The following is a 22,021-nucleotide window of genomic DNA, read 5'->3' as shown; positions in this document are numbered from 1 at the left end:
CTGCGTGCGTTCTACATGGAGTTCGACTTCGAAATCCGTGCTTGACTGGTATTTCTACTCGGTTAGGTTAGTTCCGATCATTTCGAGGCGCATCGTACTGTGCCTCGATGCAGGCACACAGCTGCATTCGTGTCTCTGCTTAGCGGGAGTACAGAGGCCAAACAGGCAGAGAGGACGGCACAAAGAACTCATACTCTTTTGTGCACGTGTGTTTGCGCCATTTCATTCTCCAATAGCGGTGCCTGTCGAGTTTATCTGAAGGGCTTAGCCGAGCTTTAGCGAATGCTAGCAAAAAAAAAAAAAAATGAAGTGCCCAGCCGTTAGAAACAGCGTCGAGGCACAGCTCCTCTCTTCAGGCTTGCAGCTTTTCGGGTATGAGTATAGAGTTATGCAGAATCAGCGGAACCCAGAGTTCATTTTGCGACACAACTGCTCGTTAATGGCACTCGCACGCGCGCCGAACATTTCGCTTCCCTGCTTTCGCCCGTATAGAAACGGTTGTCTTTTTTGCTGCACTCTGCTGCTCACGACCGTTAAGGTCACGCACCGGTCAACCTCAGCACTGCGTAGGCTATTGTATGTTGCCTCACCGGTATATTGCCTTTTGGTGTACACCTTATCTTCTTTTAAGGTAGGTTCGCTTATACTTCCTCTCTGGTGTGGTCGGTTGGTTTGCATTGGCATATTGGTACAGTGGTATATACTGCCGAGGCTGGCGGCGCATATTGACCATCTCCGGTAAATTTACCCGCGCCCGAGCACACATCCGGGATAGAATCTTGGTTTTGTTTTATGCTCTGCGTGGGAGTAAGACATTACCGCGAAGCTTTTGGGGCTTATTTTATGAGGCGGTGTCCTTTTTGCATCGCCGCCGGTACAGAGACCTATCATTTCCTGGTCGCCAGGCGGGCTTAATTATATTGAATATGTTCGTCAGAGTCCATAAAATTGCTCGCTTGGGATCACAACAAAGATCGAGTGATTCTACGGTTATGTAGTCTGCTCTCAAAATATGCCCTTTCTTTCTGGAATGTTCTGCGACAGGTTGTTTTCTTGTTCGCCGAGCCATTCAACAACCTCAAGCAGGCAAGGTTGACAGGTCCGCTGTTCAGCGGGAGTTGAACGTGAACGTATCTCTTGAGGCCAGAATTCTGCTCAGATTTTATGCCTATTGGTGACAAGTAAATATATAAAGAAGAGTGGCTGAGCAATATTTAGATCTTGTTTTCATACCAACAAATGGCTGATAACGAATGAAATCTGCCAGATTCTTTCCATCCCTGTTTCGAATAAACAGGGTGTCGTGACACCTGTCACCTGTGACCACAGAGCCCGAGCGAGGGCGGCCGAGTCGAAGAACGCTCTGGGCTTTCCTAAGGTGGTCCAAATGAGGACAGGCAGTTGACGTTACTGCGTGAAATCTGGCAGCGTGAACGACCGACTAATGGCGACCAACGCACGCAGGAGCATTCTTAGAGAGCCCGAGAAGTTGGCGCGTGTCAGGATTTCACTGACGCACGCTGCTCCTTAGCGGCAGCTGCGGTCTAAAATTAAGAGAGTTTTAGAAATGCGGAATCGTATTAGCTCAGACGTATAACACATTACTGAATACGAGGCTGCGCTCTGGCCTCTGTAAGTGCCGAGCAAGCATTCCATAATCCTGTGTGCGCCTACTTTAGTATACCTCTCTGATACGCTAAAACTTGCGATTAATAGGAGCGTCTAAAGCGAAACAACTCACATCGACCGAGTGTTGAGCAGAATACAGCCAGGAATAATTCTTGTGTATAACAGGATAACACAAATGCGGCCTACACTTATTTTTTGTATATCGCCCTTCACTTCATTTTCCAACAAAACGACAGAGATTACAGCAGAAGCAGTTTTGTTTTTACTATGAGGCAGAACTCTACTCCGCACTGATTAAGAATAGGGGAAACGTCGGTACACGTCAAAGCATATTCCATGCGTCATATTTATTTCGCAAAGTCTACGCAGTGAGTTTACGATGTGCCGTGTTGATGCTACTTCCTTTCGGTATTGATGTATAAAATTTAATTTATCTGCCTTATGTAATTTCTTGGTATTATTTTTTTTAATGCATACTCGGTTTCCTTATCCGCGGAGATTAAGTTATGTCCTCTTACGTTATCGGGAGTTCTGTTATATGGGGGTAGCAGAAAGCTTTTGCTAGCGAACAGGAACAACTACGAGATGTTATTACGCAGCACGAAGATCAGTATGGCTTCTCAGAAATGAAATTTGCCCTTACTCATTGCAACTGTATTGAGGCGCGCGCTCTCTTCTGGCGACTTCTCGTTGCCATAGGGCTATTTCGCCGTTGTCCAGTACCGTAATGCGTAAGTGATGATTCAGCGCTTTGTTATGCCGAAGGGGGTTTTCGTTTATTTGACGCTTCTTTGCTTCATGGTTTGCACTTACCGGCTCACAGATCCGGTTAACTGGAACTATAGCGACTGTCTTCTTCGACGTAATTTGATATGATGAAGGAGGAGGGGTCAAAATAAATGAGTTTGTGGGCTCTTGATCAAGGGGCACAGTCTGTAATAATGCTTTACGCGAGTATATCGTTTGTCTCTTAGGCATTAGTTAGCCTTGTATACTTCGATCACAGAATCGAGGACTGACATTGCTTGTTAGTTATCAGCCGTTACGTCATAGGCATCAGCTATGACATCATGGCGGCCATAACAAGATAAGCTGTTGGAAGGCCAGAACTCGTTACTCGCTTTGTGTCCAGCTCTTGCCAAAGAGAAGTTTGTTTTATGATGTTGCTTTTCATGCAATACTGTCTTTGATTTTTAACTTCCACGTGACACTAACTGTGCATGCCTTGCTACAGACCTATTTTCTTTTTGTCTTTGCGGGAGAACAGTTCGCATAAAGTGCACTGTACTTTAACGTACTTCAAAACAAAAAACACTGGTGTTTCTTCGATCCGAGCAACATAATCTCTGGGCAGTGCGATCTGTATTTTTTTTTTTTAACGAATACAAGGAAGAAGTGCTCGCGTATTGTGTTTCTGCGTACCGATGTAGGTGCGTTTATAAGTAAATTGAGCACGGTGTTCTGAGAGAAATTACGCCTTCACTAGTGGAAATGAAGAAACTTTGTGTTCCCACGAGAAGCCTGCAACAGCCATCACTACCAACTTGCTAATGTCATACCTCCCAGTTTTTATCTGGCAACCCGTAAACAACGTTGCAGGACAACAGCACGTTTCATTTACTTCCCACCGCACTTGTACCAATGTACAGATTTGCATTATAACATCTCTCTACTCTTTCCCTCTCTCTTTTTCATCGGCCTGTTGCATTGCTACACAAGGACCTCTAAAGCAGCAAATATAACACCATAGCTATAAGTGTGCCACTTCTTGCTTTAATTTACTTGCTCCACAATCATGTCCATTGTTTCTGCATCACCTGTGTGCATCTCTCCACATGCATGTTGTATCCTAACCTGAAGTACACAGCACCAACGCCTGCCAACGAACCCAAATTCTCATGCTTTTCAAGAAAGAATGCTTTCTATTCCCCCGCGGTCTGAGCTTCTCAAATCTTCTGTGACCCACTGATGCCAAGCAATGTCAACAACTACGTCGCTAATGACTAGAAGGGAACAGCCAGCAACATCGCATTACGCTCGCGCTATGTATTTGCGGACTACGTCATATAGGCTACTCAATGTCTGAGTTGCTTTGGGACGTTGAACCTCATGAACCAACTATAAATAAAATTCATTTTATCAATGAATCGATTCTGTGGGACGTCTGATGATATAAATATTGTTGCGCATGCTCACGCTCTCCTCTCTGTTAAAACGCGTTCGCTTTTCACAAACTCACTTTGGGAAACAGAATTGCGGGCTGTACATGTTTCCAGGGGGACATTAGCGGCGTCTTACTCGGGATGGGCGTTGATACTGAAATGAGCAAGCTTCCGTCTTTTAAGTGGTCGCTTGCGTGACCGCATTTTGAGGGCTTTTGCACCCAACGATCCCTAGATCGGCCCTTTTGTTTACGGGATGGTCTGTGCAGGCTGGCGGAAACCCGAAATGCCACAACCATGAAGAATAACGACGCACGTGCCTACATGTGTACTTCGACATCCACGCAAACCTCTTTCGAGCTTATGTAGGACTTTATAAGGCGGGTTTCTTATGCGCGCAGTACGAAATTTTGTCGCTAGCATTCTATTAAGTCAAACTGCTCATTTTCGCAAACAGTATTAGATAGACTCGGGAGCTACATTCTCTTTAGCCTGTCCGCAACTTCATATTTCATTTAGTATGTCTTCATCCTCCATGTAGCATGCAAGTATAAAGAATTAAAGAAGGTTACCATGAAAACAAAGAAACTGAATAAGAATGATATGAATAGCAAAAAATAATGTTTACACGCCTTCGTATTTTGCTACAAACATTCCCAACAACTTTTCTTTTCCTTGTTTGGCAGTTGCCTATAAAGGTTTGACGCGTATTCTACCAGCGCCAAAAAAAGAAACGGTTCGCAACCCGAATAAAACATTACTCACTCTCTCTCAACTGCAAATTTAATGGAGGGGGGGGGGGGGGGGGGGCTTCTTATCTGGTGGTTTTAAGAGCGCATTGAGCCACGCCATTAGATTGTATTGGGTCATCTCTTAGTCTAAACCATAGGAACTTGTCCGTAGCAATAAGTTTTGTAATTCCAAATGAAGCTCAGTAACGCGCAACAGTGACTTAGGCATAACATTAATCGGAATGAAAATAGAATGAGTAGAAGGCAAGTAAATGGGAAAATAAGACAGTGTAAGCAAGATGAAAATGAAGGAGCAGCGCAGGGATAAATTTCGGACTGTTTGCGATGTGCATCGTATATGGCATCCGGACAATTTTCAAGCTAATGGCAGCAGTATAAGGTTGCAGTGTCATCATAGCTTCATGCTGCAAACACTGGACGTTTTATTTACGTGAGGGTTCTATCGTTTCCCATGTTCGAGACACCTGTGTAGCCAATAGCAAAGTATTTCATCTCGCTGTCTCTTTTTTCGTGCTCGAGCAATTTCCCAACACCTTTGACTGTCCGTAATCAACCTGAAATATTCATCAAACGCCATTACGCTCCTGCGCATTTTTTCCGCTCGTAGTTTCGCCCATTGTTATTCACGCTAACTTCTCCTTTTGTAATTCATAAAAACTAGTTGAATATAGTCCGTATTCTACAGGCAAGTTTCTGCTCTAGAGAGTCGCGTAATGAGTTCTAGCTAGCTTTCAGTTAATGACTCGATCGAAAGGACATCAAAGGAGGCGCCAGACAAAAAATTAAAAAAGCAGCCAGAGGAGCACCCGCGGAAAAGATATTTGCAAAAAAAAATATTCGCAACAGTGGCAAAATTAATATTGAGGTCGAGGAACAGGGTATGGAGCAATATAGCCTTTAAAAGCTGAGTTGGAGCAAGGCATATCGATTGAAGCACCCAATAATCGATGTCGTCACCGAACGAACCAGGAATTGCGAAGGAATAAGTTTGAAAGCCTGGCCTTGTCCGCGCGTCTTTTAGCCTTTTCAGGCTTCTTTGCTCTTTTCCCTTTTTCTGTCAGTCTTCAAATGTGTTCGCTGCATTTTCGTTTTCCTTTCGTAGCCTTCCTTCATTTTTACTCTACGGCTCATTTATCGCCTATGTCCTTTCTCAACAGGTCTCTGCAAATTGCTGCCGCTTCTCTTAAACGCGGTTTCTATCTGTAAAAAAGGGGGACCATGACAACTTGACTGAATTCGCATTCAGAACAGAGTGCATAGGAGCCGGGAAAAGGATTATGAAACCTCCTGCTATTAGGGAGTTTCGGCAGAGCGCGGATGGACTAAAGTAAAGTAGACGTATACCGTACCACCCGAATGCCTTTTGCGCATGCGCAATGACGGATGCGCATTTCTTATTGGTCACAGCGCATGTGCAACAGGAACAACAGGAACAGGTACTATAAATAACATAATATGCTCCCGTCGCTTCTAAACAAACGAGTTGTTTCATAGCCACAATACTCTTTTTTTTTTTGTAAATATATCATAGCCACAATAATTGCACTTTCTACCTTTTTCTGTATTGCACCGTACATTGTATACTTTATTAAACACTCTACTAATATTGTAATTGCTTTGCTTATGTCCTGATTTTGTGCCACATCCTCCCATGTCTGATGCGTTTTGTTTGTATTCTAGTTTTGTTGCCAATGCCATGATTTTTAGGGGCCGTGAACCCCGTCAAGCCCAACTAGAGGCTTTTTGTTCACGGTCCTCAGCATCTGTAATGTTGATGTTGGAATAATGATGATGATGATGATGATGATGATGATGATGATGATACAACTTAAAAAAACAGCAGTTGCTAACAATGGGCCGCGGTCCGCGGCTTCCTGTATTACTCCGCTGGCCAATCGCAACAGTAAACAAAATCACCTTTTCAATGTTTGTCTATATCAAACAATCCAACCTGGATTGTTTGATATAGACAAACATTCTAAAGCTCGCAATTCTAGAGCTCGCAATTTTTTTCTTGTGACAAGCTTCTTGTTTACGTAACAAGAACCGTTTAAGCAACGGTCTACTTTTTTGTCGTGGAGGAATTCTGTGCGCGGAGGCTGAATGTGGGCGGAGCTTCACTGCAGACTTAAGTTGTATCCGACTATAGCGTATATATACGCTGGATCGGCGTATATCTACACTAGTACGTCTGTGCTACGTTAAAGCTACTATACTATCAATACTACGGCACTGGCTCGTTAAGCATCCGTTAGTTGTTTGAGCTTTGTGGTTAAGGCAGCTATAAAGGAAGAAACTACAATGACGGCAAAAAAAGGGCCTGCAATCTTGAAATAGAGGCATTGAAAAGCTGCAGCTTAAACTGCCTCCTTTTTAGCTCAGCCTTTAGCAATTACCATGCGGCGACTGGTGCCAAGCACTCCCAGCACTACGCTATTTTACCGTACGCCAGGCGCTGTGTCGGCAAAATGGCTAAGCTACCTTTATCAGAGGTGCTTCATTTCTTATTTATGATAAGTGGATTAAGTAAGAGTGATTGTGCTTGTATTGCGAAAAATCTCTAGGTACGAAATGACGGCAGTTACCTAATGCCAGGTAAATGAGTGCCTCTTCCTTTAGCTGCAAGTGCATACAAAATTGTCAGGCACTTTATATAGATTATTCATGGAATTTTTTTTCTAAAGATACAATTTTATTTAGCGCCAAAACTGGAGAGGTGTAATATAGCATATAGCAGTTTTAAATGCATTAAATTCCGGCAATTTAAGTCATTTTTAGAGCTTTCAAACGTTTAATTCCATATCTGTTACTAAAATTCAAGTTGCATGGTATTAAATCAAATTTTATTCAAATCACACAAGTCACTCGAGAGCAATTATGTCATGACGTTTGAGGCCTTCAGATCCCAAAGGCCAGCGCTGAGTTGTTTTTTTAAGTAACCACACCGGCAGAATGTGATAAGATGACCGCTCTGACATCCCCTCGTGCAGCACCAGGGTCTGCTCGAGATGTAAAAACTCTGGCCGCTAATCTATCCTGTCAGTGTGAGCAAGCGCCGGCATTGTTTTTAAGATCATTAAGAAATTTCTTTTTTCACCCTGTTTAGCATTTAATAATCTCCCTTGTTTACTTTAACTCTGTAATTTTTCTTAAGGAGGATTTGCCTGCTTTCTTGAGCACGTCGTGCGTTATTGTCGACGTCATCATCGTTATTGTTCCTTTAACCGGTACTTTACTGCATCTGGCACTCCTACCGTATGTTGTTCCAAGCATGCCTGTTATTAAAGCTGAGTTACGTTTGTTCCTTACGCCGAAACTCTGGTCATTCCTTTCACAGAAAGGATATATATCGATCTGGCCATTTTCTTTGTTGTTCTCGCATCTTCCCTGAAAACGCGATGAAATATAAAACTGGCGTTACGAGTTCCAGGCAGGGGCAGCTTTGAAATGCACTCGACGTTTTCTCGCTCTTTAAAAACGTATAGGCAACGAGCGCCCAGCTTTTACGGTTGAGAAAACAAAAATAAAAACTCGGTACCCGCTGGAATTTCGAACTCGTAAGCTCAGATGCTGGGAGCGTGCTTTGACGCGACGGCTGGTGGCTCGGCAGCTTCGTCGTGCAGGAGAAAGAGACTCTCGGCCAGAGAACAACAGCTAACAGAAAAAGAAAACAACAACAAATCGCTGCAAACCATCAGTGTCCGCCAGGGGCGAAATGTCACGGGCGAGGTATTTTCGGTATGTTCGCACTTCTGGCTTGAAAACTCCGCGCCCGTTCTTCGGGTACTTTGGAAGCACGCCTCATTTATACACCCTTTTAAAAGTGCGGTCGAAAACCAGCTTCTTCACCGAAACGAGTGGGGGGCAGAAAGAGAGAGAGAGAGAAAGAAAGATTCAGTGCCAGAGAAGAATGTAAGCGCCCCGCGTGAATTCCGAGGAACTTAACCTTCGCAGTGAAAAAGATAACGCAGGAATATAACCCACATTCAAGGCAAGTATGAACACTTTCTTTCCATGCTTATATTATTTCTGTTTTAGCAACAATACGCTTTCGCAAATTTTCCAGCACTTTGCAGCCGAGCACTTGCGCATCGTCCATTACCCTCTTCACTTCTCTCTCTCTCTCTCTCTCTCTCCGCGTGCATTCACTTTTGCCTCCCTAGGCTGAGAAACCTTGGTCGCTTCTGCTTCCTGCCACCAATACTCAGGTCCTTGTGGCGCCAAACTTAGGCTGTCTCGCGCACATCGTGGAGGTTCACTAGGAAGGAAGGAAGGAAGGAAGGAAGGAAGGAAGGAAGGAAGGAAGGAAGGAAGGAAGGAAGGAAGGAAGGAAGGAAGGAAGGAAGGAAGGAAGGAAGGAAGGAAGGAAGGAAGGAAGGAAGGAAGGAAGGAAGGAAGGAAGGAAGGAAGGAAGGAAGGAAGGAAGGAAGGAAGGAAGGAAGAAAGAAAGAAAGCAAGATAGAAAGAAGGAAAGAAAGAAAGAAGGAAAGAAAGAAAGGAAGAAAGAAAGAAAGGCAGAAAGAAAGAAAGAAAGAAAGAGAGAAAGAAAGAAAGGAAGAAAGAAAGAAGGAAAGAAAGAAAGAAAGGAGGAAAGAAAGAAAGAAAGAAAGAAAGAAGAAGAAAGAAAGAAAGAAAGAAAGAAAGAAAGAAAGAAAGAAAGAAAGAAAGAAAGAAAGAAAGAAAGAAAGAAAGAAAGAAAGGCAGAAAGAGAGAAAGAAAGAAAGAAAGAAAGAAAAAAAGAAAGAAAGAAAGAAAGAAAGAAAGAAAGAAAGAAAGAAAGAAAGAAAGAAAGAAAGAAAGAAAGAAAGAAAGAAAGAAAGAAAGAAAGAAAAATGAAACTCACGACTACAACAAAATGTCAACAGCAGCATTCTCCTTGAATATTTCGGTATCATTTGCACGCCAAAAATACGAAAGCTTGCCGACCGACCAACCTGCCCGCTGACCAACTGATTGATTTCTGAGTGAAGTGCTGCTGGGTGCCACAGCGGCAAAAAGTTTGCTCGCTGTCATTAACGGCAGTGGTGTGACTAAAGTTTGTAACATTTACCTTCGTCCTTGTTTCATTTTGTCGTGGCGTCAATTGTGACGAGACCAACAGGAGGTGAGGGAATAAGCGACCAACCAATCTACATCACCACAACCTCTTCACCAGCGTCCCATCCAGTCCGGCTGAGACACACGGATCGTTCCTCACCAAGCTAGTCGCACTATCACTGCACAGTTTCTTTTTTCTGAACCTGAATCACCGCCGGTAAACCTTGTCAGTCTCGTCAAATACTTTGTCGTGCTCCGTCATTCGTCCGTGTAGATGCCGGTCCGCCAGTGCAAAATGGCCATGGAGCACGTGTATGCAAGTAAATAGCATCATGGCCGCGTTTCTGGCACGAGCAGCCTGACGTCATTCTTCACGGGCTACGTCACCGGAAGGAGCGACCAATGGCATAGGATCAAGTAAAGCGAAGACGAAATGAAACATTAGAAAATATGCCCAAAGGAGTTCTTTATATCCAGTGAAGTTCAAATTACTAGGTACGCTTTCTTAGAGAATATATAAAGCTATTTAGACAAGCTATATTTTATATTCGCAACTTTGTAATGCGTCAAAAAAAAACCAAAATCCCACTGACATCTTCCCCCCGTGGAAAAAACAAGCAGTCGAAGAAATGCTTGCTCATAATTTTAGCCCCAGGTATGAAGTTGAGAGGCTGACGTCCTGCACAGTTTTATTGTATCCTAGCACTGAAAATGATATCACTTTTTATTTACCTACTCAGTGGTCTCAGAAAAATAGCCGTAATTCGTGCATCGCAGCTGTAAAGGAAACACGTCATTTCCACACTTTAAGGCCCCTTAATAATTAGCTCCAATAGCAAATTATGTCACGATGATTCATGACATCGCTCCGCTTTAGGCCGCGCTGCATACGTCTCGCTCCTTTTCTCGTCTTTCGGTCGTCGCTTCCAGCTCTCCGAATTCTTCGCACAAAAATAAATAAAATGGAGTCAGAAAAAAAAAAACACCACGCTGCGAGACTATTAATTACTTCACACTGGAATCCAGGAGCGTGAGAGGGATCCCATTTCCTGTTTGTTTCGAAAACGGGAAATAGAATCGCTAATTCTTCCGACCACCGAGCTGGAAAGCGAGCCGGCCACTCGAGCTACGAACGCGCCTTTCGGAATTCAGCGAAGCGCTCCCCAATTGCCCTCTCAAAGCACGAACTGCACTCCCTTTCCATTCCTTTTCTTCCTCGCCCGATTCATCCTACAGAAGCGATGGGACACCCCGCTACTCCGTCAGCATGTCAAGCAGCTCCGCACTATTGCAGGACTCCTCGCAAAGCACTTTTCTCCACTCCACCTCACCGGTTCGGAGCCTGTGCTGCGGATACGAATAGCATGCAGTTAGACGCTATGGCTTGACCCCAGCTCACGACCACGCACGGTCCTCGGAACTGCCTTTTTGGTGGCGGCTGCTTGTTGGAGCTTTTCTTCCGCTGGATCTAGATGCGGGTTAAATGCCTCAGACAACCGACAAGCCACTTCCTCCAAAACTTCGTTTAAGAAACAGCTCGGTTAGGTAAGAAACAGTAAAGCTGTGCTGCGGTGGCTCAATGGCTTTGGCTTCTGACCTAAGGGTCATGGGTTTAAACCTTGGTCGCTGCGGCAGCATTTCGACAGCGAGCCATGCGACGGCAGTGCACTTTAGAAGCACCGGGTGACTGAAATACTTATGAGCCTCCCATCGCGCGTTCCTCACAGCACACATGTAACTTCAGGAAAGTAACTTCACATAATATAACACAACATAACATAACCAAACAGAACATAACACAATATGGCACTCGACATAACACCACATAGCACTATATAACACTACATAACAGAACCAAACACAACATTACACATCACAACGTAACGCAACATCGCATAATATGATATAACTAACACCATTAGGTCAGTAGCGACAGATTATTTTTCAAACCTCTTGTTGAAGATTTTATTTATTTATTTATTTATTTATTTATTTATTTATTTATTTATTTATTTATTTATTTATTTATTTATTTATTTATTTATTTATTTATTTATTTATTTATTTATTTATTTATTTATTTATTTATTTATTTATTTATTTATTTATTTATTTATTTATTTATTTATTTATTTATTTATTTATTTATACTCTCAGCCGTCAGGCCGTTAAAGGGTGGAAACAGATACATATGTAACTAAAGTCACACAGCCACGAGTATAAACAGTACACAATTCAAAGAGTCAAACTGAAAACGACAATCGTCGCAACACAGCTGTCCTGCACTGCAGATACAGGCCTAAAGTACAAACGCTAGTGGGTAAATATTTTGGCTTACAACCATAAAATAGCAGTAGGGAAACAAAACGTATGAAAAGAAAAACAAAATTACAGGGATGTCTATTCAGGTAAGTGACGGTACAAGCAATTTTCAAATTTGGGGAGATTGCCTATTTGCAGAAAGGCCTGAGGCAGGGAATTCCATTCTGTTATTGTTCTGGGGAAAAAGGAGTATTTAAAACAGTTGATACGCGGGCCATCATGGGTGTAACCTGGTAACTGTGAGAGCTTCTTACAGGGCGACACGAACGCTGTTGCAAATAGAGGGTTGTGTTTAAGTTGAAGTGATTATTGCGCAAAAGATAAAGAAATTTTAGCCTGGAGATCTTCCTTCGTTTCGACAGTGAAGGAAGTTGTAATTCATGTAGCATGTCAGTCACATGCTACATGAATGCATGACAGCCTTTAAATGAACGTCGGTTATTCCTCACTGCTTTGAGTGAGCAGAAATTTTTACAAAGGTGTCCAGGGATATCTAGGACGTCTGAATTGTGATGATGCTAGCACACAGAGTTCGCTTAAATTCGCTCGTTCAGGTTTATCATGACCGGCTTAAATGAGCTGCTGCCGTTGCCACAGGGGTTCTTGCTACTTTTTCCCACGGTTCTCGCGCGGAGCTCATACGCGAACTCCAGCATCAAATCGATATGAGCCCCATGAACACTGGCAACCTAACATGATCAGTTTTATTCGATTGGCGGGTAAAAAAAAAATACTCTATTTTCAACTGAAAATTCCTCAGCAATAAATGTATCTTTCTTTTTTATACCAAACTGCGAGATATCTCCTATCAAACTTATCCAGACAGGCAACTCTTTCGAAAAGTTTAGCTTTCAATATCTCCTTGACTGCCAACCGAACGCCACCAGACCCACAAAAAGCCGAGCAACCAAATTTCGCTGATAACGAAAACTGAATAAAGTTAACCACAGTGTTCCTTTAATTTGGTTTGTGGAGCTTAAGAGCATTAGCGGAATTCCTTTCTGTAATCTCTACTCTCAAATCCACCGAGCAGTAGTTATTTCCGCGCGAATCAAGTTTGTTCCACACCTAATCCGGTCGCTAGTGCGCAGTGCTGGTAAATCGCATGATAGACGAAAGTCATTTTGTTCTCCTTTTCTTATTTTCACTTTTTGCTTCTGTTTGCAAGCAGTAGGTCTGGCATCCGCTTCGGGAGGCAGTTGCTAGCGTCCTCGCCAACTACTGTTTTGTGTCTTTATGCTGTATTTGTCTATTTTCGCTACAGTAATGAAATACCAAGCTAAATCATTGTCTGTTGGAAAAGTTAGCGTCAGGTTCACTAAAGTCACATGAGAACACGGTGACAGTAATAATGATAATAACGATTATTTTCATTACGTGGATGGCTATGAGGTGGCAAATATCAACGCAGTTGTCTAAAAACCGAGTAAAAGTGTCATTAGGAACATAAAGATACAGAGGGTATAAAATACAAAAGCGTGACTTTAAGGTAAGACATCGCAAGGTCAGATTTTCTGCAGCGCATCATCTGCTGGTTGCGCTAGTAAAATAGATAACAATAAACACTAAAAATCAAAGTAAAAAAATGTTTTGCACGAGGACAACAGCACAAATATGAATGACTAAAATGGACAACCAAAAGAGGGAGTACAGTAATCTCAAAGCAGAGCGATAATAATATTCTCCAAAAATACTGCATTTTCTTGCTCCAGGGACGAACCATTCGTTACCTGGAAAGGCTTAAATTTAGCGCGGGGCAAGTACATTTGCATCCGCCGAATTTGTCAGAGACGTAAAAGGGACTGGCATAAAGATGCTGGTTATTATCTTCTTTATTTACTCTTGCACTTCCGCAAAAACCCGTGGAGAAGCTTATTCCAGAACGAATGCTTCTGGAATGCATTAGGAAAAACAGGCCATGGATTTTACCATCTTGTCGAAGCGGAATATCTTCGACTGCCTTTCAACGCACTGCTGTTCATGTGAGATCTAGTGCATAAAAGCGTTCGAGTTGGCATTCTTTTTTTTTGCTTCTTTACTGGTATTTTCTTTTTTAACTTTTCTCCCGTGAATACGCCGAGTGGCATGTGCCTAATCTTTCTGTAAAAATGAAGGAGTTTTGTTCCTCAATAATAAACAGCACAAGTACACATCAATTTTCCAGCGTCACAGGGCGCCGTGTCGCCTTTTGAAAAGCACCGCATTTTTCACTAAGGAAGAGAAGGCTGGGAAGGCGGTTTAGTTAGCTTTCTTTTTTCGTGCTAACGTTTTTCGCCGCTATAGTTTGTCCTGACAAAAGCATGCAGGGCCTATGAAAGCTCGAGCCAACTCTGGCAGGTCTAAACCTGAAAAAGCTATTCGCGCATGAGAACCGATAGTCAATGTCGGCACGAGTCTGGCCAGCCACTACATCCAACGATATCCAAGAATAACCAGTGAACGACTTCAAGTTCGTGCATTAATGATTGTAACAAGCGTCTGCCCAAACTTTGTCAACAATGCACGGTACTGTGAAATACAAACCTTGCTCACGAGTGTGAAAAGCATCCTTCATGCGCTTGCGTGTCTTCCCAAAGGCTTAAGTGTAGGTCCTCGTTTCCATTTTTTTCCCAAGAACCGCTTCCACAGAGAATGTGTGTGTGTGTGTGTGTGTGTGTGTGTGTGTGTGTGTGTGTGTGTGTGTGTGTGTGTGTGTGTGTGTGTGTGTGTGTGTGCGCGTGCGTGCGTGCGTGCGTGCGTGCGTGCGTGCGTGCGTGCGTGTGTGTGTGTGTGTGTGTGTGTGTGTGTGTGTGCGTGCGTGCGTGCGTGCGTGCGTGCGTGCGTGCGTGCGTGCGTGCGTGCGTGCGTGCGTGCGTGTGTGTGTGTGTGTGTGTGTGTGTGTGTGTGTGCGCGTGCGTGCGCGCGCGCGCGCGTGTGTAAGGAATACCAAAATCTTCAAGGCAACTGATTAAAAATATAAGTTGGAGAAGTCACATTGAAAAACTTAACAGATTTATTCAACGTTTAGACCAGGGACTGGTCTTTTATTTTTATATATATATACGCAAAAAATATGAAGACGTTTGTAGCTCAGAACAATTACTGGCCTTTTTCTGGCGAATGCCGGTCCCGCAGCCGAAATGTCAATAAATTGTTCTAAGCTACAAACGTCTTCATATTTTTTGCGTATATTTCTAACCGAGCCCAAGCAAGTTTTCTCAACATATATACTTATAAAGTCTTTCCTTTCTCACGGAGGTTCGGTACCGTATTTATATTAAATTTCTTGAAAAAATGAGCGTACGGAGTTCCGGAAGTGCAGCTTCTTTTCGGAGCGGGGACTTTCTAGAAAAAAATCAGGTATAGGCTCAAAGTAAGGATGGAAATAAGTGAGACGTATTTGTACAGGGCTCCTTCGCAGCGAGTTAACGATCTGTGAAAGCTTCTCCGATCTAAACTCTCCAACCTAATCCGAAACTCTCAAAAGTGCTTCAGCTCCCCAGTTTTTGCTACCGCTTCCTACAAAGTACGTCTGCCATGCCAAGAAAAAAAAACAAGGATTAGGAGCTGCATGTGATCTCTTGCTTCGAGGTTATCTGACCATCACGGTTTGAAAGTGCGTGAATCCACGGTTGGTGGCTCATGACTAGTATTTTTTTCTATGTACGTGATAATTCACCAAAATCTATAATAGTTAAAGAAAACCCTTGCAAATTTCTTAGCTGCACTGGAATCTTGCATTAATGCGATTTTCTTTTACATCGAGTGAGCCTTAAGCCTCTTTTACACGCTTAGCGAAGTCTGTAACGTACGAAACGAAGAACAATCGTTTTTCAAGTGAAAGGACTGAAAATACCGAATGAAAGGATAGCTTTTGTGATGCTTAGGACTTTCATTCTGTATACTCTTACTCTCAAGAAAATTATTTCATAGGCGATATTACATGTAGAGTGCGACATCACCCGGCGCCGTGAAGCGCAACAAATGCCCACCAGCATGACGCGCGTTTTGCATTGTTCCCACGCAAAACGACATTTTTTTTTTAATCTAGTAAACAGGATTCGATAAAACATGTGCACAGTGTTCTATTACCAGCAGCCTAAGCCCACAAAATAGAAACATTCACGATTTCCTAATGTAACTATACTTCTACATTTCATGCATTCAGCAGTGTGAGTGCGTGGTATAGTCTTGGTTTTGTGCAGTCCTCAGTGAATCAAATGCGATAACGCTAGCAAGTGGTCTTAAGTGTGTACTTGAGATACCCATGCATTGGGAGGCTGTCTAAACAAACGAGTAGCACAAGCACCCTCAAAGCTTTTATTCGAAAGCTTCCTCTCAGTGGAAACCCTCGCGCAAAAGAAAGCTAAACCCTTACAAACAAAACCAGGCAGTGGAATCGCGCGGTCACCTAAGGGTGTGAACTCGAATGGTCATCCTCATTCGTTCACGGCTGCGAGATCTGCATTATTTTAGTTATGTAAAGCAGTAATAACTCTCTGACTTGTTCTGCATTACGCCAAAAGTGTGAGTGAGTGTTCTACGATAAATTACCATTCAAAAAATATGGGTGCTGCCGGAGGTAAAACTTGCTGCTGCGAGTAAAGTAAGTTATAACTGTGATTAATGTATTCAACAAGACTTCTTTTTTTAAGACTTCGCATATGGTATCACATGCGGAATACGCTGGGTCTACCATTACAGTACAGGTATGGAGACCCAGTACGCCTGCTATTGAAAAACCTCAAATGTACAATAACCTGCAGACTCTATAAAAGCTATTTCGGCTACGACAGAAATGACCATTTAGCCTGTGTAAATATAATTCTGAGAGCAGTTTGGTCATTTAGCGCATTATTGCAGTCACAGAAACCGACTACGCCTTCTGTTCTATCCAGCTGTAAAGAATGTGTTTACTGAAATATGCAAATCTTCACTGAGTGGGTTCATTATAGCGTACTCACTGACTAGAGTGTTCTTTCTTCTTTCCCTCGACAAGCGAGGATGTCAGAGCGGCAACGCATGCCTCACTTACACGGCACAGTCACTTTTCTTGCACAATTTATCTACATCATAACTGAAAAAAAAAGTGTTTTCAAAGAGTCATGCACATAATTCATCACTTAATCTATTCCACAAGGCTCTTCCGCGGCCCGATACTGAACCCTTAACGCCAACCACTCAATGCGGCATGAAGCAGGACGGCCCGTATGATGAATCATGAATCACGAACGAGAGCATTTAATATGTGTTTCCTTAGCCGTAGACCCAATTTTTTTCCAATTCAACTCCTTCGGGAGCTTGCAGTTTCTCTTCGGTCTCTTGGTGCTCATAATTAACGTAGCAGGTACCAAGAGTGACTATAAATCGCCCTTTATTAATGCGTGTAAAAAGCTCTTTGAACGGATCCTCTCAAAACGCATCAATTCTGTTCCTTCTTCTAAAGCCTTCCTCCTTACTCCTTATATCACGTGTCAAGAGCGCGATTTTGGTCCCTAACTCTACGCTGTGTCCTCCGGAGCGCTTCAAAGGCAGAATTCGAACATTTTCTTTGTCTCACACATGTCTTTACGGGTACTTTGCAAGACCACGAAAGGTGGAAAAAAAGTCGCGTCATTTTTAGCGTCAAATTTGAAATAAGCAGAATAGTCGAGTAACAATTCTAGTTCCCCATTCTTACCCATTCCTGGACACATGATAATTATTTCCACTCAACGGAGAGGTTGCTCTTGAATCAAACCTTACGCACAGACGTGTTCTGGTCCATGATCCTTGTGAATACGTCTCTCGGCGCATTTAGCACAGATGTCATCCTCTCTTCGAGTGCGTTACTTACGCAAAGACGCGACCCTCCCCGTGAACCGGGAGGGCTTCAAACCCAATATGTGTCTTCCCACCCCACCCTTCTTCTCCCCTTTCTTTCCCCTCTGGGAAGACGAAGTAAATGCGCAGGCACCGACCTGGTTCGGAGGGCTTCTGCGGAGCTTTGCCGAGACGTAGTTGTACGTCGTTGCAGACTTTCTTGGCCATCCCAGCGGCGCCGTCCGCCATCCGCTCTGCCAGAGTGCCTGGCGGAGGCGTCTGGGGCGACGTCGCGTTCGACTTGTCCCGCGCATCAGAGTCGTCCGGCTGCGATCCTTTCCCCAGATTGCAACCCATAGCTTTATAGTAGTAGCGCTGCCGATCACCAAAAAGCACCTGAGGAACACGACAGCCGAAGTTCAGGCTCCACGTGACCTTCTGATCAGCCTCCTTCCACTCGTGACGGTGGTGGGGCGTGTAATCCGCACAGACGGAAGAAACCGGATCAGTGCCGCACCTCTGACTCAGCTTGAGGTAATCCACGGACGGGTTTTTCTTCGCGGCTGCTCGCCAGTCTTCTTCACCTCGACGCGGTGCCGTTACCAGGCCTTCCACTCGTTTCTATGAGCATAATTTATCCTCCACTCCCTTTGATCTTTTTTGAACCGCCTGCTGAAGTGAGAACCAACCTTCTTTTAATTAGGTCGCGCACTCACTCGCAACACCGCCACCGCCACCGCAAGCACAGCACCACAAGCTTCCCTGCTGGACAGCACCAGGACGGACTCCGACGCGACGATGCTGCTCTACTGGAAGCCACGTGCTCCTTTGAGGTCCGCGCCCGTCCGCACGCCGCCGCCAGAGAGCGCCAACCTTGGCCGTAAGGAACTCGGGCCCGCCGTGGCCCGTTGATTCGCATTGCCTTCCCTCCCCTTTCTTCCCGAATCTCTTCCCTCTCCGGCCTCTGCTTCGACCTCCTCTCTCCAGCAGCACCCGATCGTATACGTTCCTGCTCCCTTTTTCCCCTCTTTTATTTTTTTTTCAGTCGAATTTCCGCCCCTTCATTACTTCTTCCGTTCTCCATTCCCTTTTCCTATTTTTTATGCCTAACTCCCCTTAATTTCGAGAGGAGCTCCCTACTGCTTTTCTTTTGTTTCGTTTCTGATCCCGGAGAAGGGGGAGAGAAAGCCGGGGACTGACGTTCCTTTCCCGTGCGGCCGTTTTTCCTCCCGCACGCGCATGCGCTCAGAGGTTGACAGGGAAGAGGCCCTCCAGCAGATTGGGAAAGCGAAAGGCAAAAAATAAAGGCAATAAATAAGCTGGAGCAGAGGGTGGCGCAAGCCCGATGAGAGAGAGAGCGTTAAAGAGAGAGAGAGGAAGCGCGTCTTCCGAAACCAGAGGGAGAGCAGACCACGTGACCCCCCGAGCAACAGCGCGCTGCATGCGAGGACGGGGCTACTGAGGCCATGGCGGCAGCTGCGGTGGCGCCGACGGCGGGGTCGGCGCCGGCGGTCCGGCACCGCGGCGCTTGCGCGCGCTCCTACTTGTCACGTTTCGCCGCGTTGGCTTCGGTACGGTTTAGAGGCGGCGCGCTCTTTGTGTTCCCGACGACTTCTCGCTGGCACGGTCAGCTGCAAATGGGCCGCTGCTCCATCGTTGCGCCATCGTTCGTGGAAAATCCAGAAGCTCGGCGCCCTGATGACAAAAGAGCGCAGCGGTTACGCTTTCATTTTCATTTTTGCTTATTCGTTTTGTACCGCGCTAATGGGAGAGCCATGGAATTTTTCAATGAGCTTGAATCAATGGTCTTTCTCGCAGCGGTAACCGTACGTGGGATTTTCTCGCGATAGATGACGCCGGTTGCGTTGCATGACATATGAGCTTACATCGCCCACGTTCGCTTTATGTCCAGTGATAATATAATTACCCAGGTCAGCTGGGAGAGTAGAAGCGGGATGAAACTGGGTCTGGGCATTGTGGACTTCGAAGTAGACGCTGCCGTTAATATTGGAGGGGGAGGAAAGGGCGGGAGAACATTGATGCAATGGAATTATCGTTGTCCCTTCCCTACGAAATGATGATGATGATGATGATCTCCTCCGGCTTAATGGCACATACCCGAGGCGGGGGATTGGCCAGGGTGCATAGCGGATAAAATGAAAAAAAATGAATAAAATGATGAAACGAAGTCAAGGAGAGATTCAGGAGTTTTATTCTTTTTTCGTATTTTTTTTCATCGTGACTGTCTCCTGAGAAAGTTGTTAGCAGTTGCACACGCCATGCAGCCTAAAAACAAGAAAAGCTGAAGCCTAACAATTCCAAGGAGAGTGGACGTGCAGATCGAATGATAAAGGCTGCGTGATTATCGATACAGGCTGGTTTAAAGGGTCAATGCACACGTACTCTTTTTTGGATGGAGACACGTGAAATACCAAAAGCACGTAAGACAAAAAAAAATAGATGCATTAATATATGACCTTTGTTCTGTCAAATCAAGCTTTTTTTCTGCTTATCTTTCATATTTTGTTTAAACATCAAGGAAGTCAATACAAATAAGCTGCGAGATACGAAAAAAAAAAGATCACCTTCTTTTTATTCGCTGTTCATTACGAACCCGTACGCTCTCTGAAAGAAAACAACGCACCTTCGAATATCTTCTTTTGGGCCCTAGGTGTTAAGCTTCTTAACTATGGTTGGTTTATGGGGTTTAACGTCCCAAAGCGACTAAGGCTATGAGGGACACCGTAGTGGAGGGCTCCGGAAATTTCGACCACCTGGGGTTCTTTAACGTGCACTGACATCGCACAGTACACGGGCCTCTAGAATTTCGCCTCCAAAGAAATTCAACCGCCGCGGCCGGGATCGAACCCGCGTCTTTCGGGTCAGCAGCCGAGCACCATAACCACTGAGCCACCGTGGCGGCTCTTCTTAACTATAGAAAGTGCGGCAAACGCTCCAAGCGGCTTAGCTACCCACTCCCTGGGATTAGCAACTGGAGCTTCTTTCTTGTTTATCACGCTAGAAAAATACGCGGAATCTGGTTGCGTCACATCTTCTTGAGAACGGAAAAGAGAAGAGGAGGAGCGGGGTGTGTGACTTCACTCTAGTTTTTGTAACCGTGACGTCACTTCTCGCGTTAGTCAATATGATTCATACGCTCGGTGACCTCAGATGATTTCTGGGACAATGAAACGGGCAGCTCTCCAAGCAGTCGTTCGCCAGAAAAAAAAAAGGGGGGGGGGGGGGGGGGGGGGGCGGAGTGGAATTGGTACACGAAAGTTCCCAATCAGTACCGGGAGGGCCACAAGAGAGAAACGATCACTTTGTGAACAACAAAGAGCAGATAGAAGGAATGATTACAAAAGCGTGGAGGGAAGCGTGTGAGCGACACTTCGTGACACTGGTAGAGTCGGACAGACGGGTCTGGTCGCGCCTCAATCGCTACGAGAGTTTCTGCCGGAAAAGTGTGTCGCTCTCTGAGATCACGTCCATCTCTATAGCGACGCCAGTGGCCAGCAGTGTGGGCGTTACCGACGCCGAGGTCTCTGCATTCGGCGCAAGGTCAGGTCGACAGGGTGCCTCTCATGGCCGTGCCGCAGAAGTTCCGGAATGGTAAAAAAAAAGAAAGAAAAAATCGGCAAGAGTAGCATACGTAAACAGTAAACATGTTGTTTCGCCCGCTACAAATACCGTGCTCATTATTTATACATAAGCCAAGAGACGCTTAAAGCCCAGGTCGTTCGATCGATAGGTCTCGAGTTCGTTGATGCAAGCTGGCGAAGATTCTCGTCTTACGTTTTATGCTCGCTTAGTTCCTTCTGTTTTCAGTTCTTTTCTGCTCTTCTTTGTGCATTGTTTTATTACTTTAACTCCGTTATTTTACTCACTCTTACATTTTACTCGTGTCCCCACCCCCTCCATCTACTTTCTGCAGTGCTTAGCATTCCCACGCGGCCTTCGATCTCATTGTGTTAAAGTAATAGATTTTCGCTAGGAACTGCTCGTGCCAGCTCTTTTGTTCTGGGTCAACAATGAAAATGCTTCAATGCTAAGAGTAAGGGTAAGAGTTGGAGGAACGAGAAGGCGTTGCTTTATGTTATATAGATTCTCAGGAAATAAAGCAAAGGTAGGTGGGTGCCGACTTCTAAGAACAAAAATATCTTGACATTAAGTGTAATTTAAACAAGTGAAACAGGGCAAAATGAGTTTGTGGAGCCGGGTTTAGATTTAGTTGCGGAGGCGCTTGTTGGTGATGCTAAGCGTGAGGGCGTGGGTGCGATACCAGGCTGCGACGGTAATATTTTTACGAAAGTGAATCCAGAAAAACTCAAGCGTAAT

General features: G+C 44.6%; 1 protein-coding gene across 1 annotated transcript in view; it reads right to left on the bottom strand.

Moving 5' to 3' along the window:
• Positions 1 to 18,546, bottom strand: part of igl (IQ calmodulin-binding domain containing protein igloo) — a 190,448-nt gene extending 171,902 nt beyond the window's left edge. The window contains exon 1 of the mRNA XM_089549836.1: positions 17,842 to 18,546. Within this exon, the coding sequence (XP_089405962.1) occupies positions 17,842 to 18,040 (199 nt within the window). The 5' untranslated portion in view covers positions 18,041 to 18,546. The remainder of the gene's footprint in view (positions 1 to 17,841) is intronic.
• Positions 18,547 to 22,021: the final 3,475 nt, after the last annotated feature.

This window comes from Amblyomma mixtum, chromosome 6, assembly GCF_055824585.1.
Source record: "Amblyomma mixtum isolate Tamu chromosome 6, ASM5582458v1, whole genome shotgun sequence".
Lineage (NCBI taxonomy): Eukaryota > Metazoa > Arthropoda > Arachnida > Ixodida > Ixodidae > Amblyomma > Amblyomma mixtum.
The sequence above is the reverse complement of the archived record's forward strand: the minus strand, read 5'-3'. Positions and strand labels throughout refer to the sequence as shown.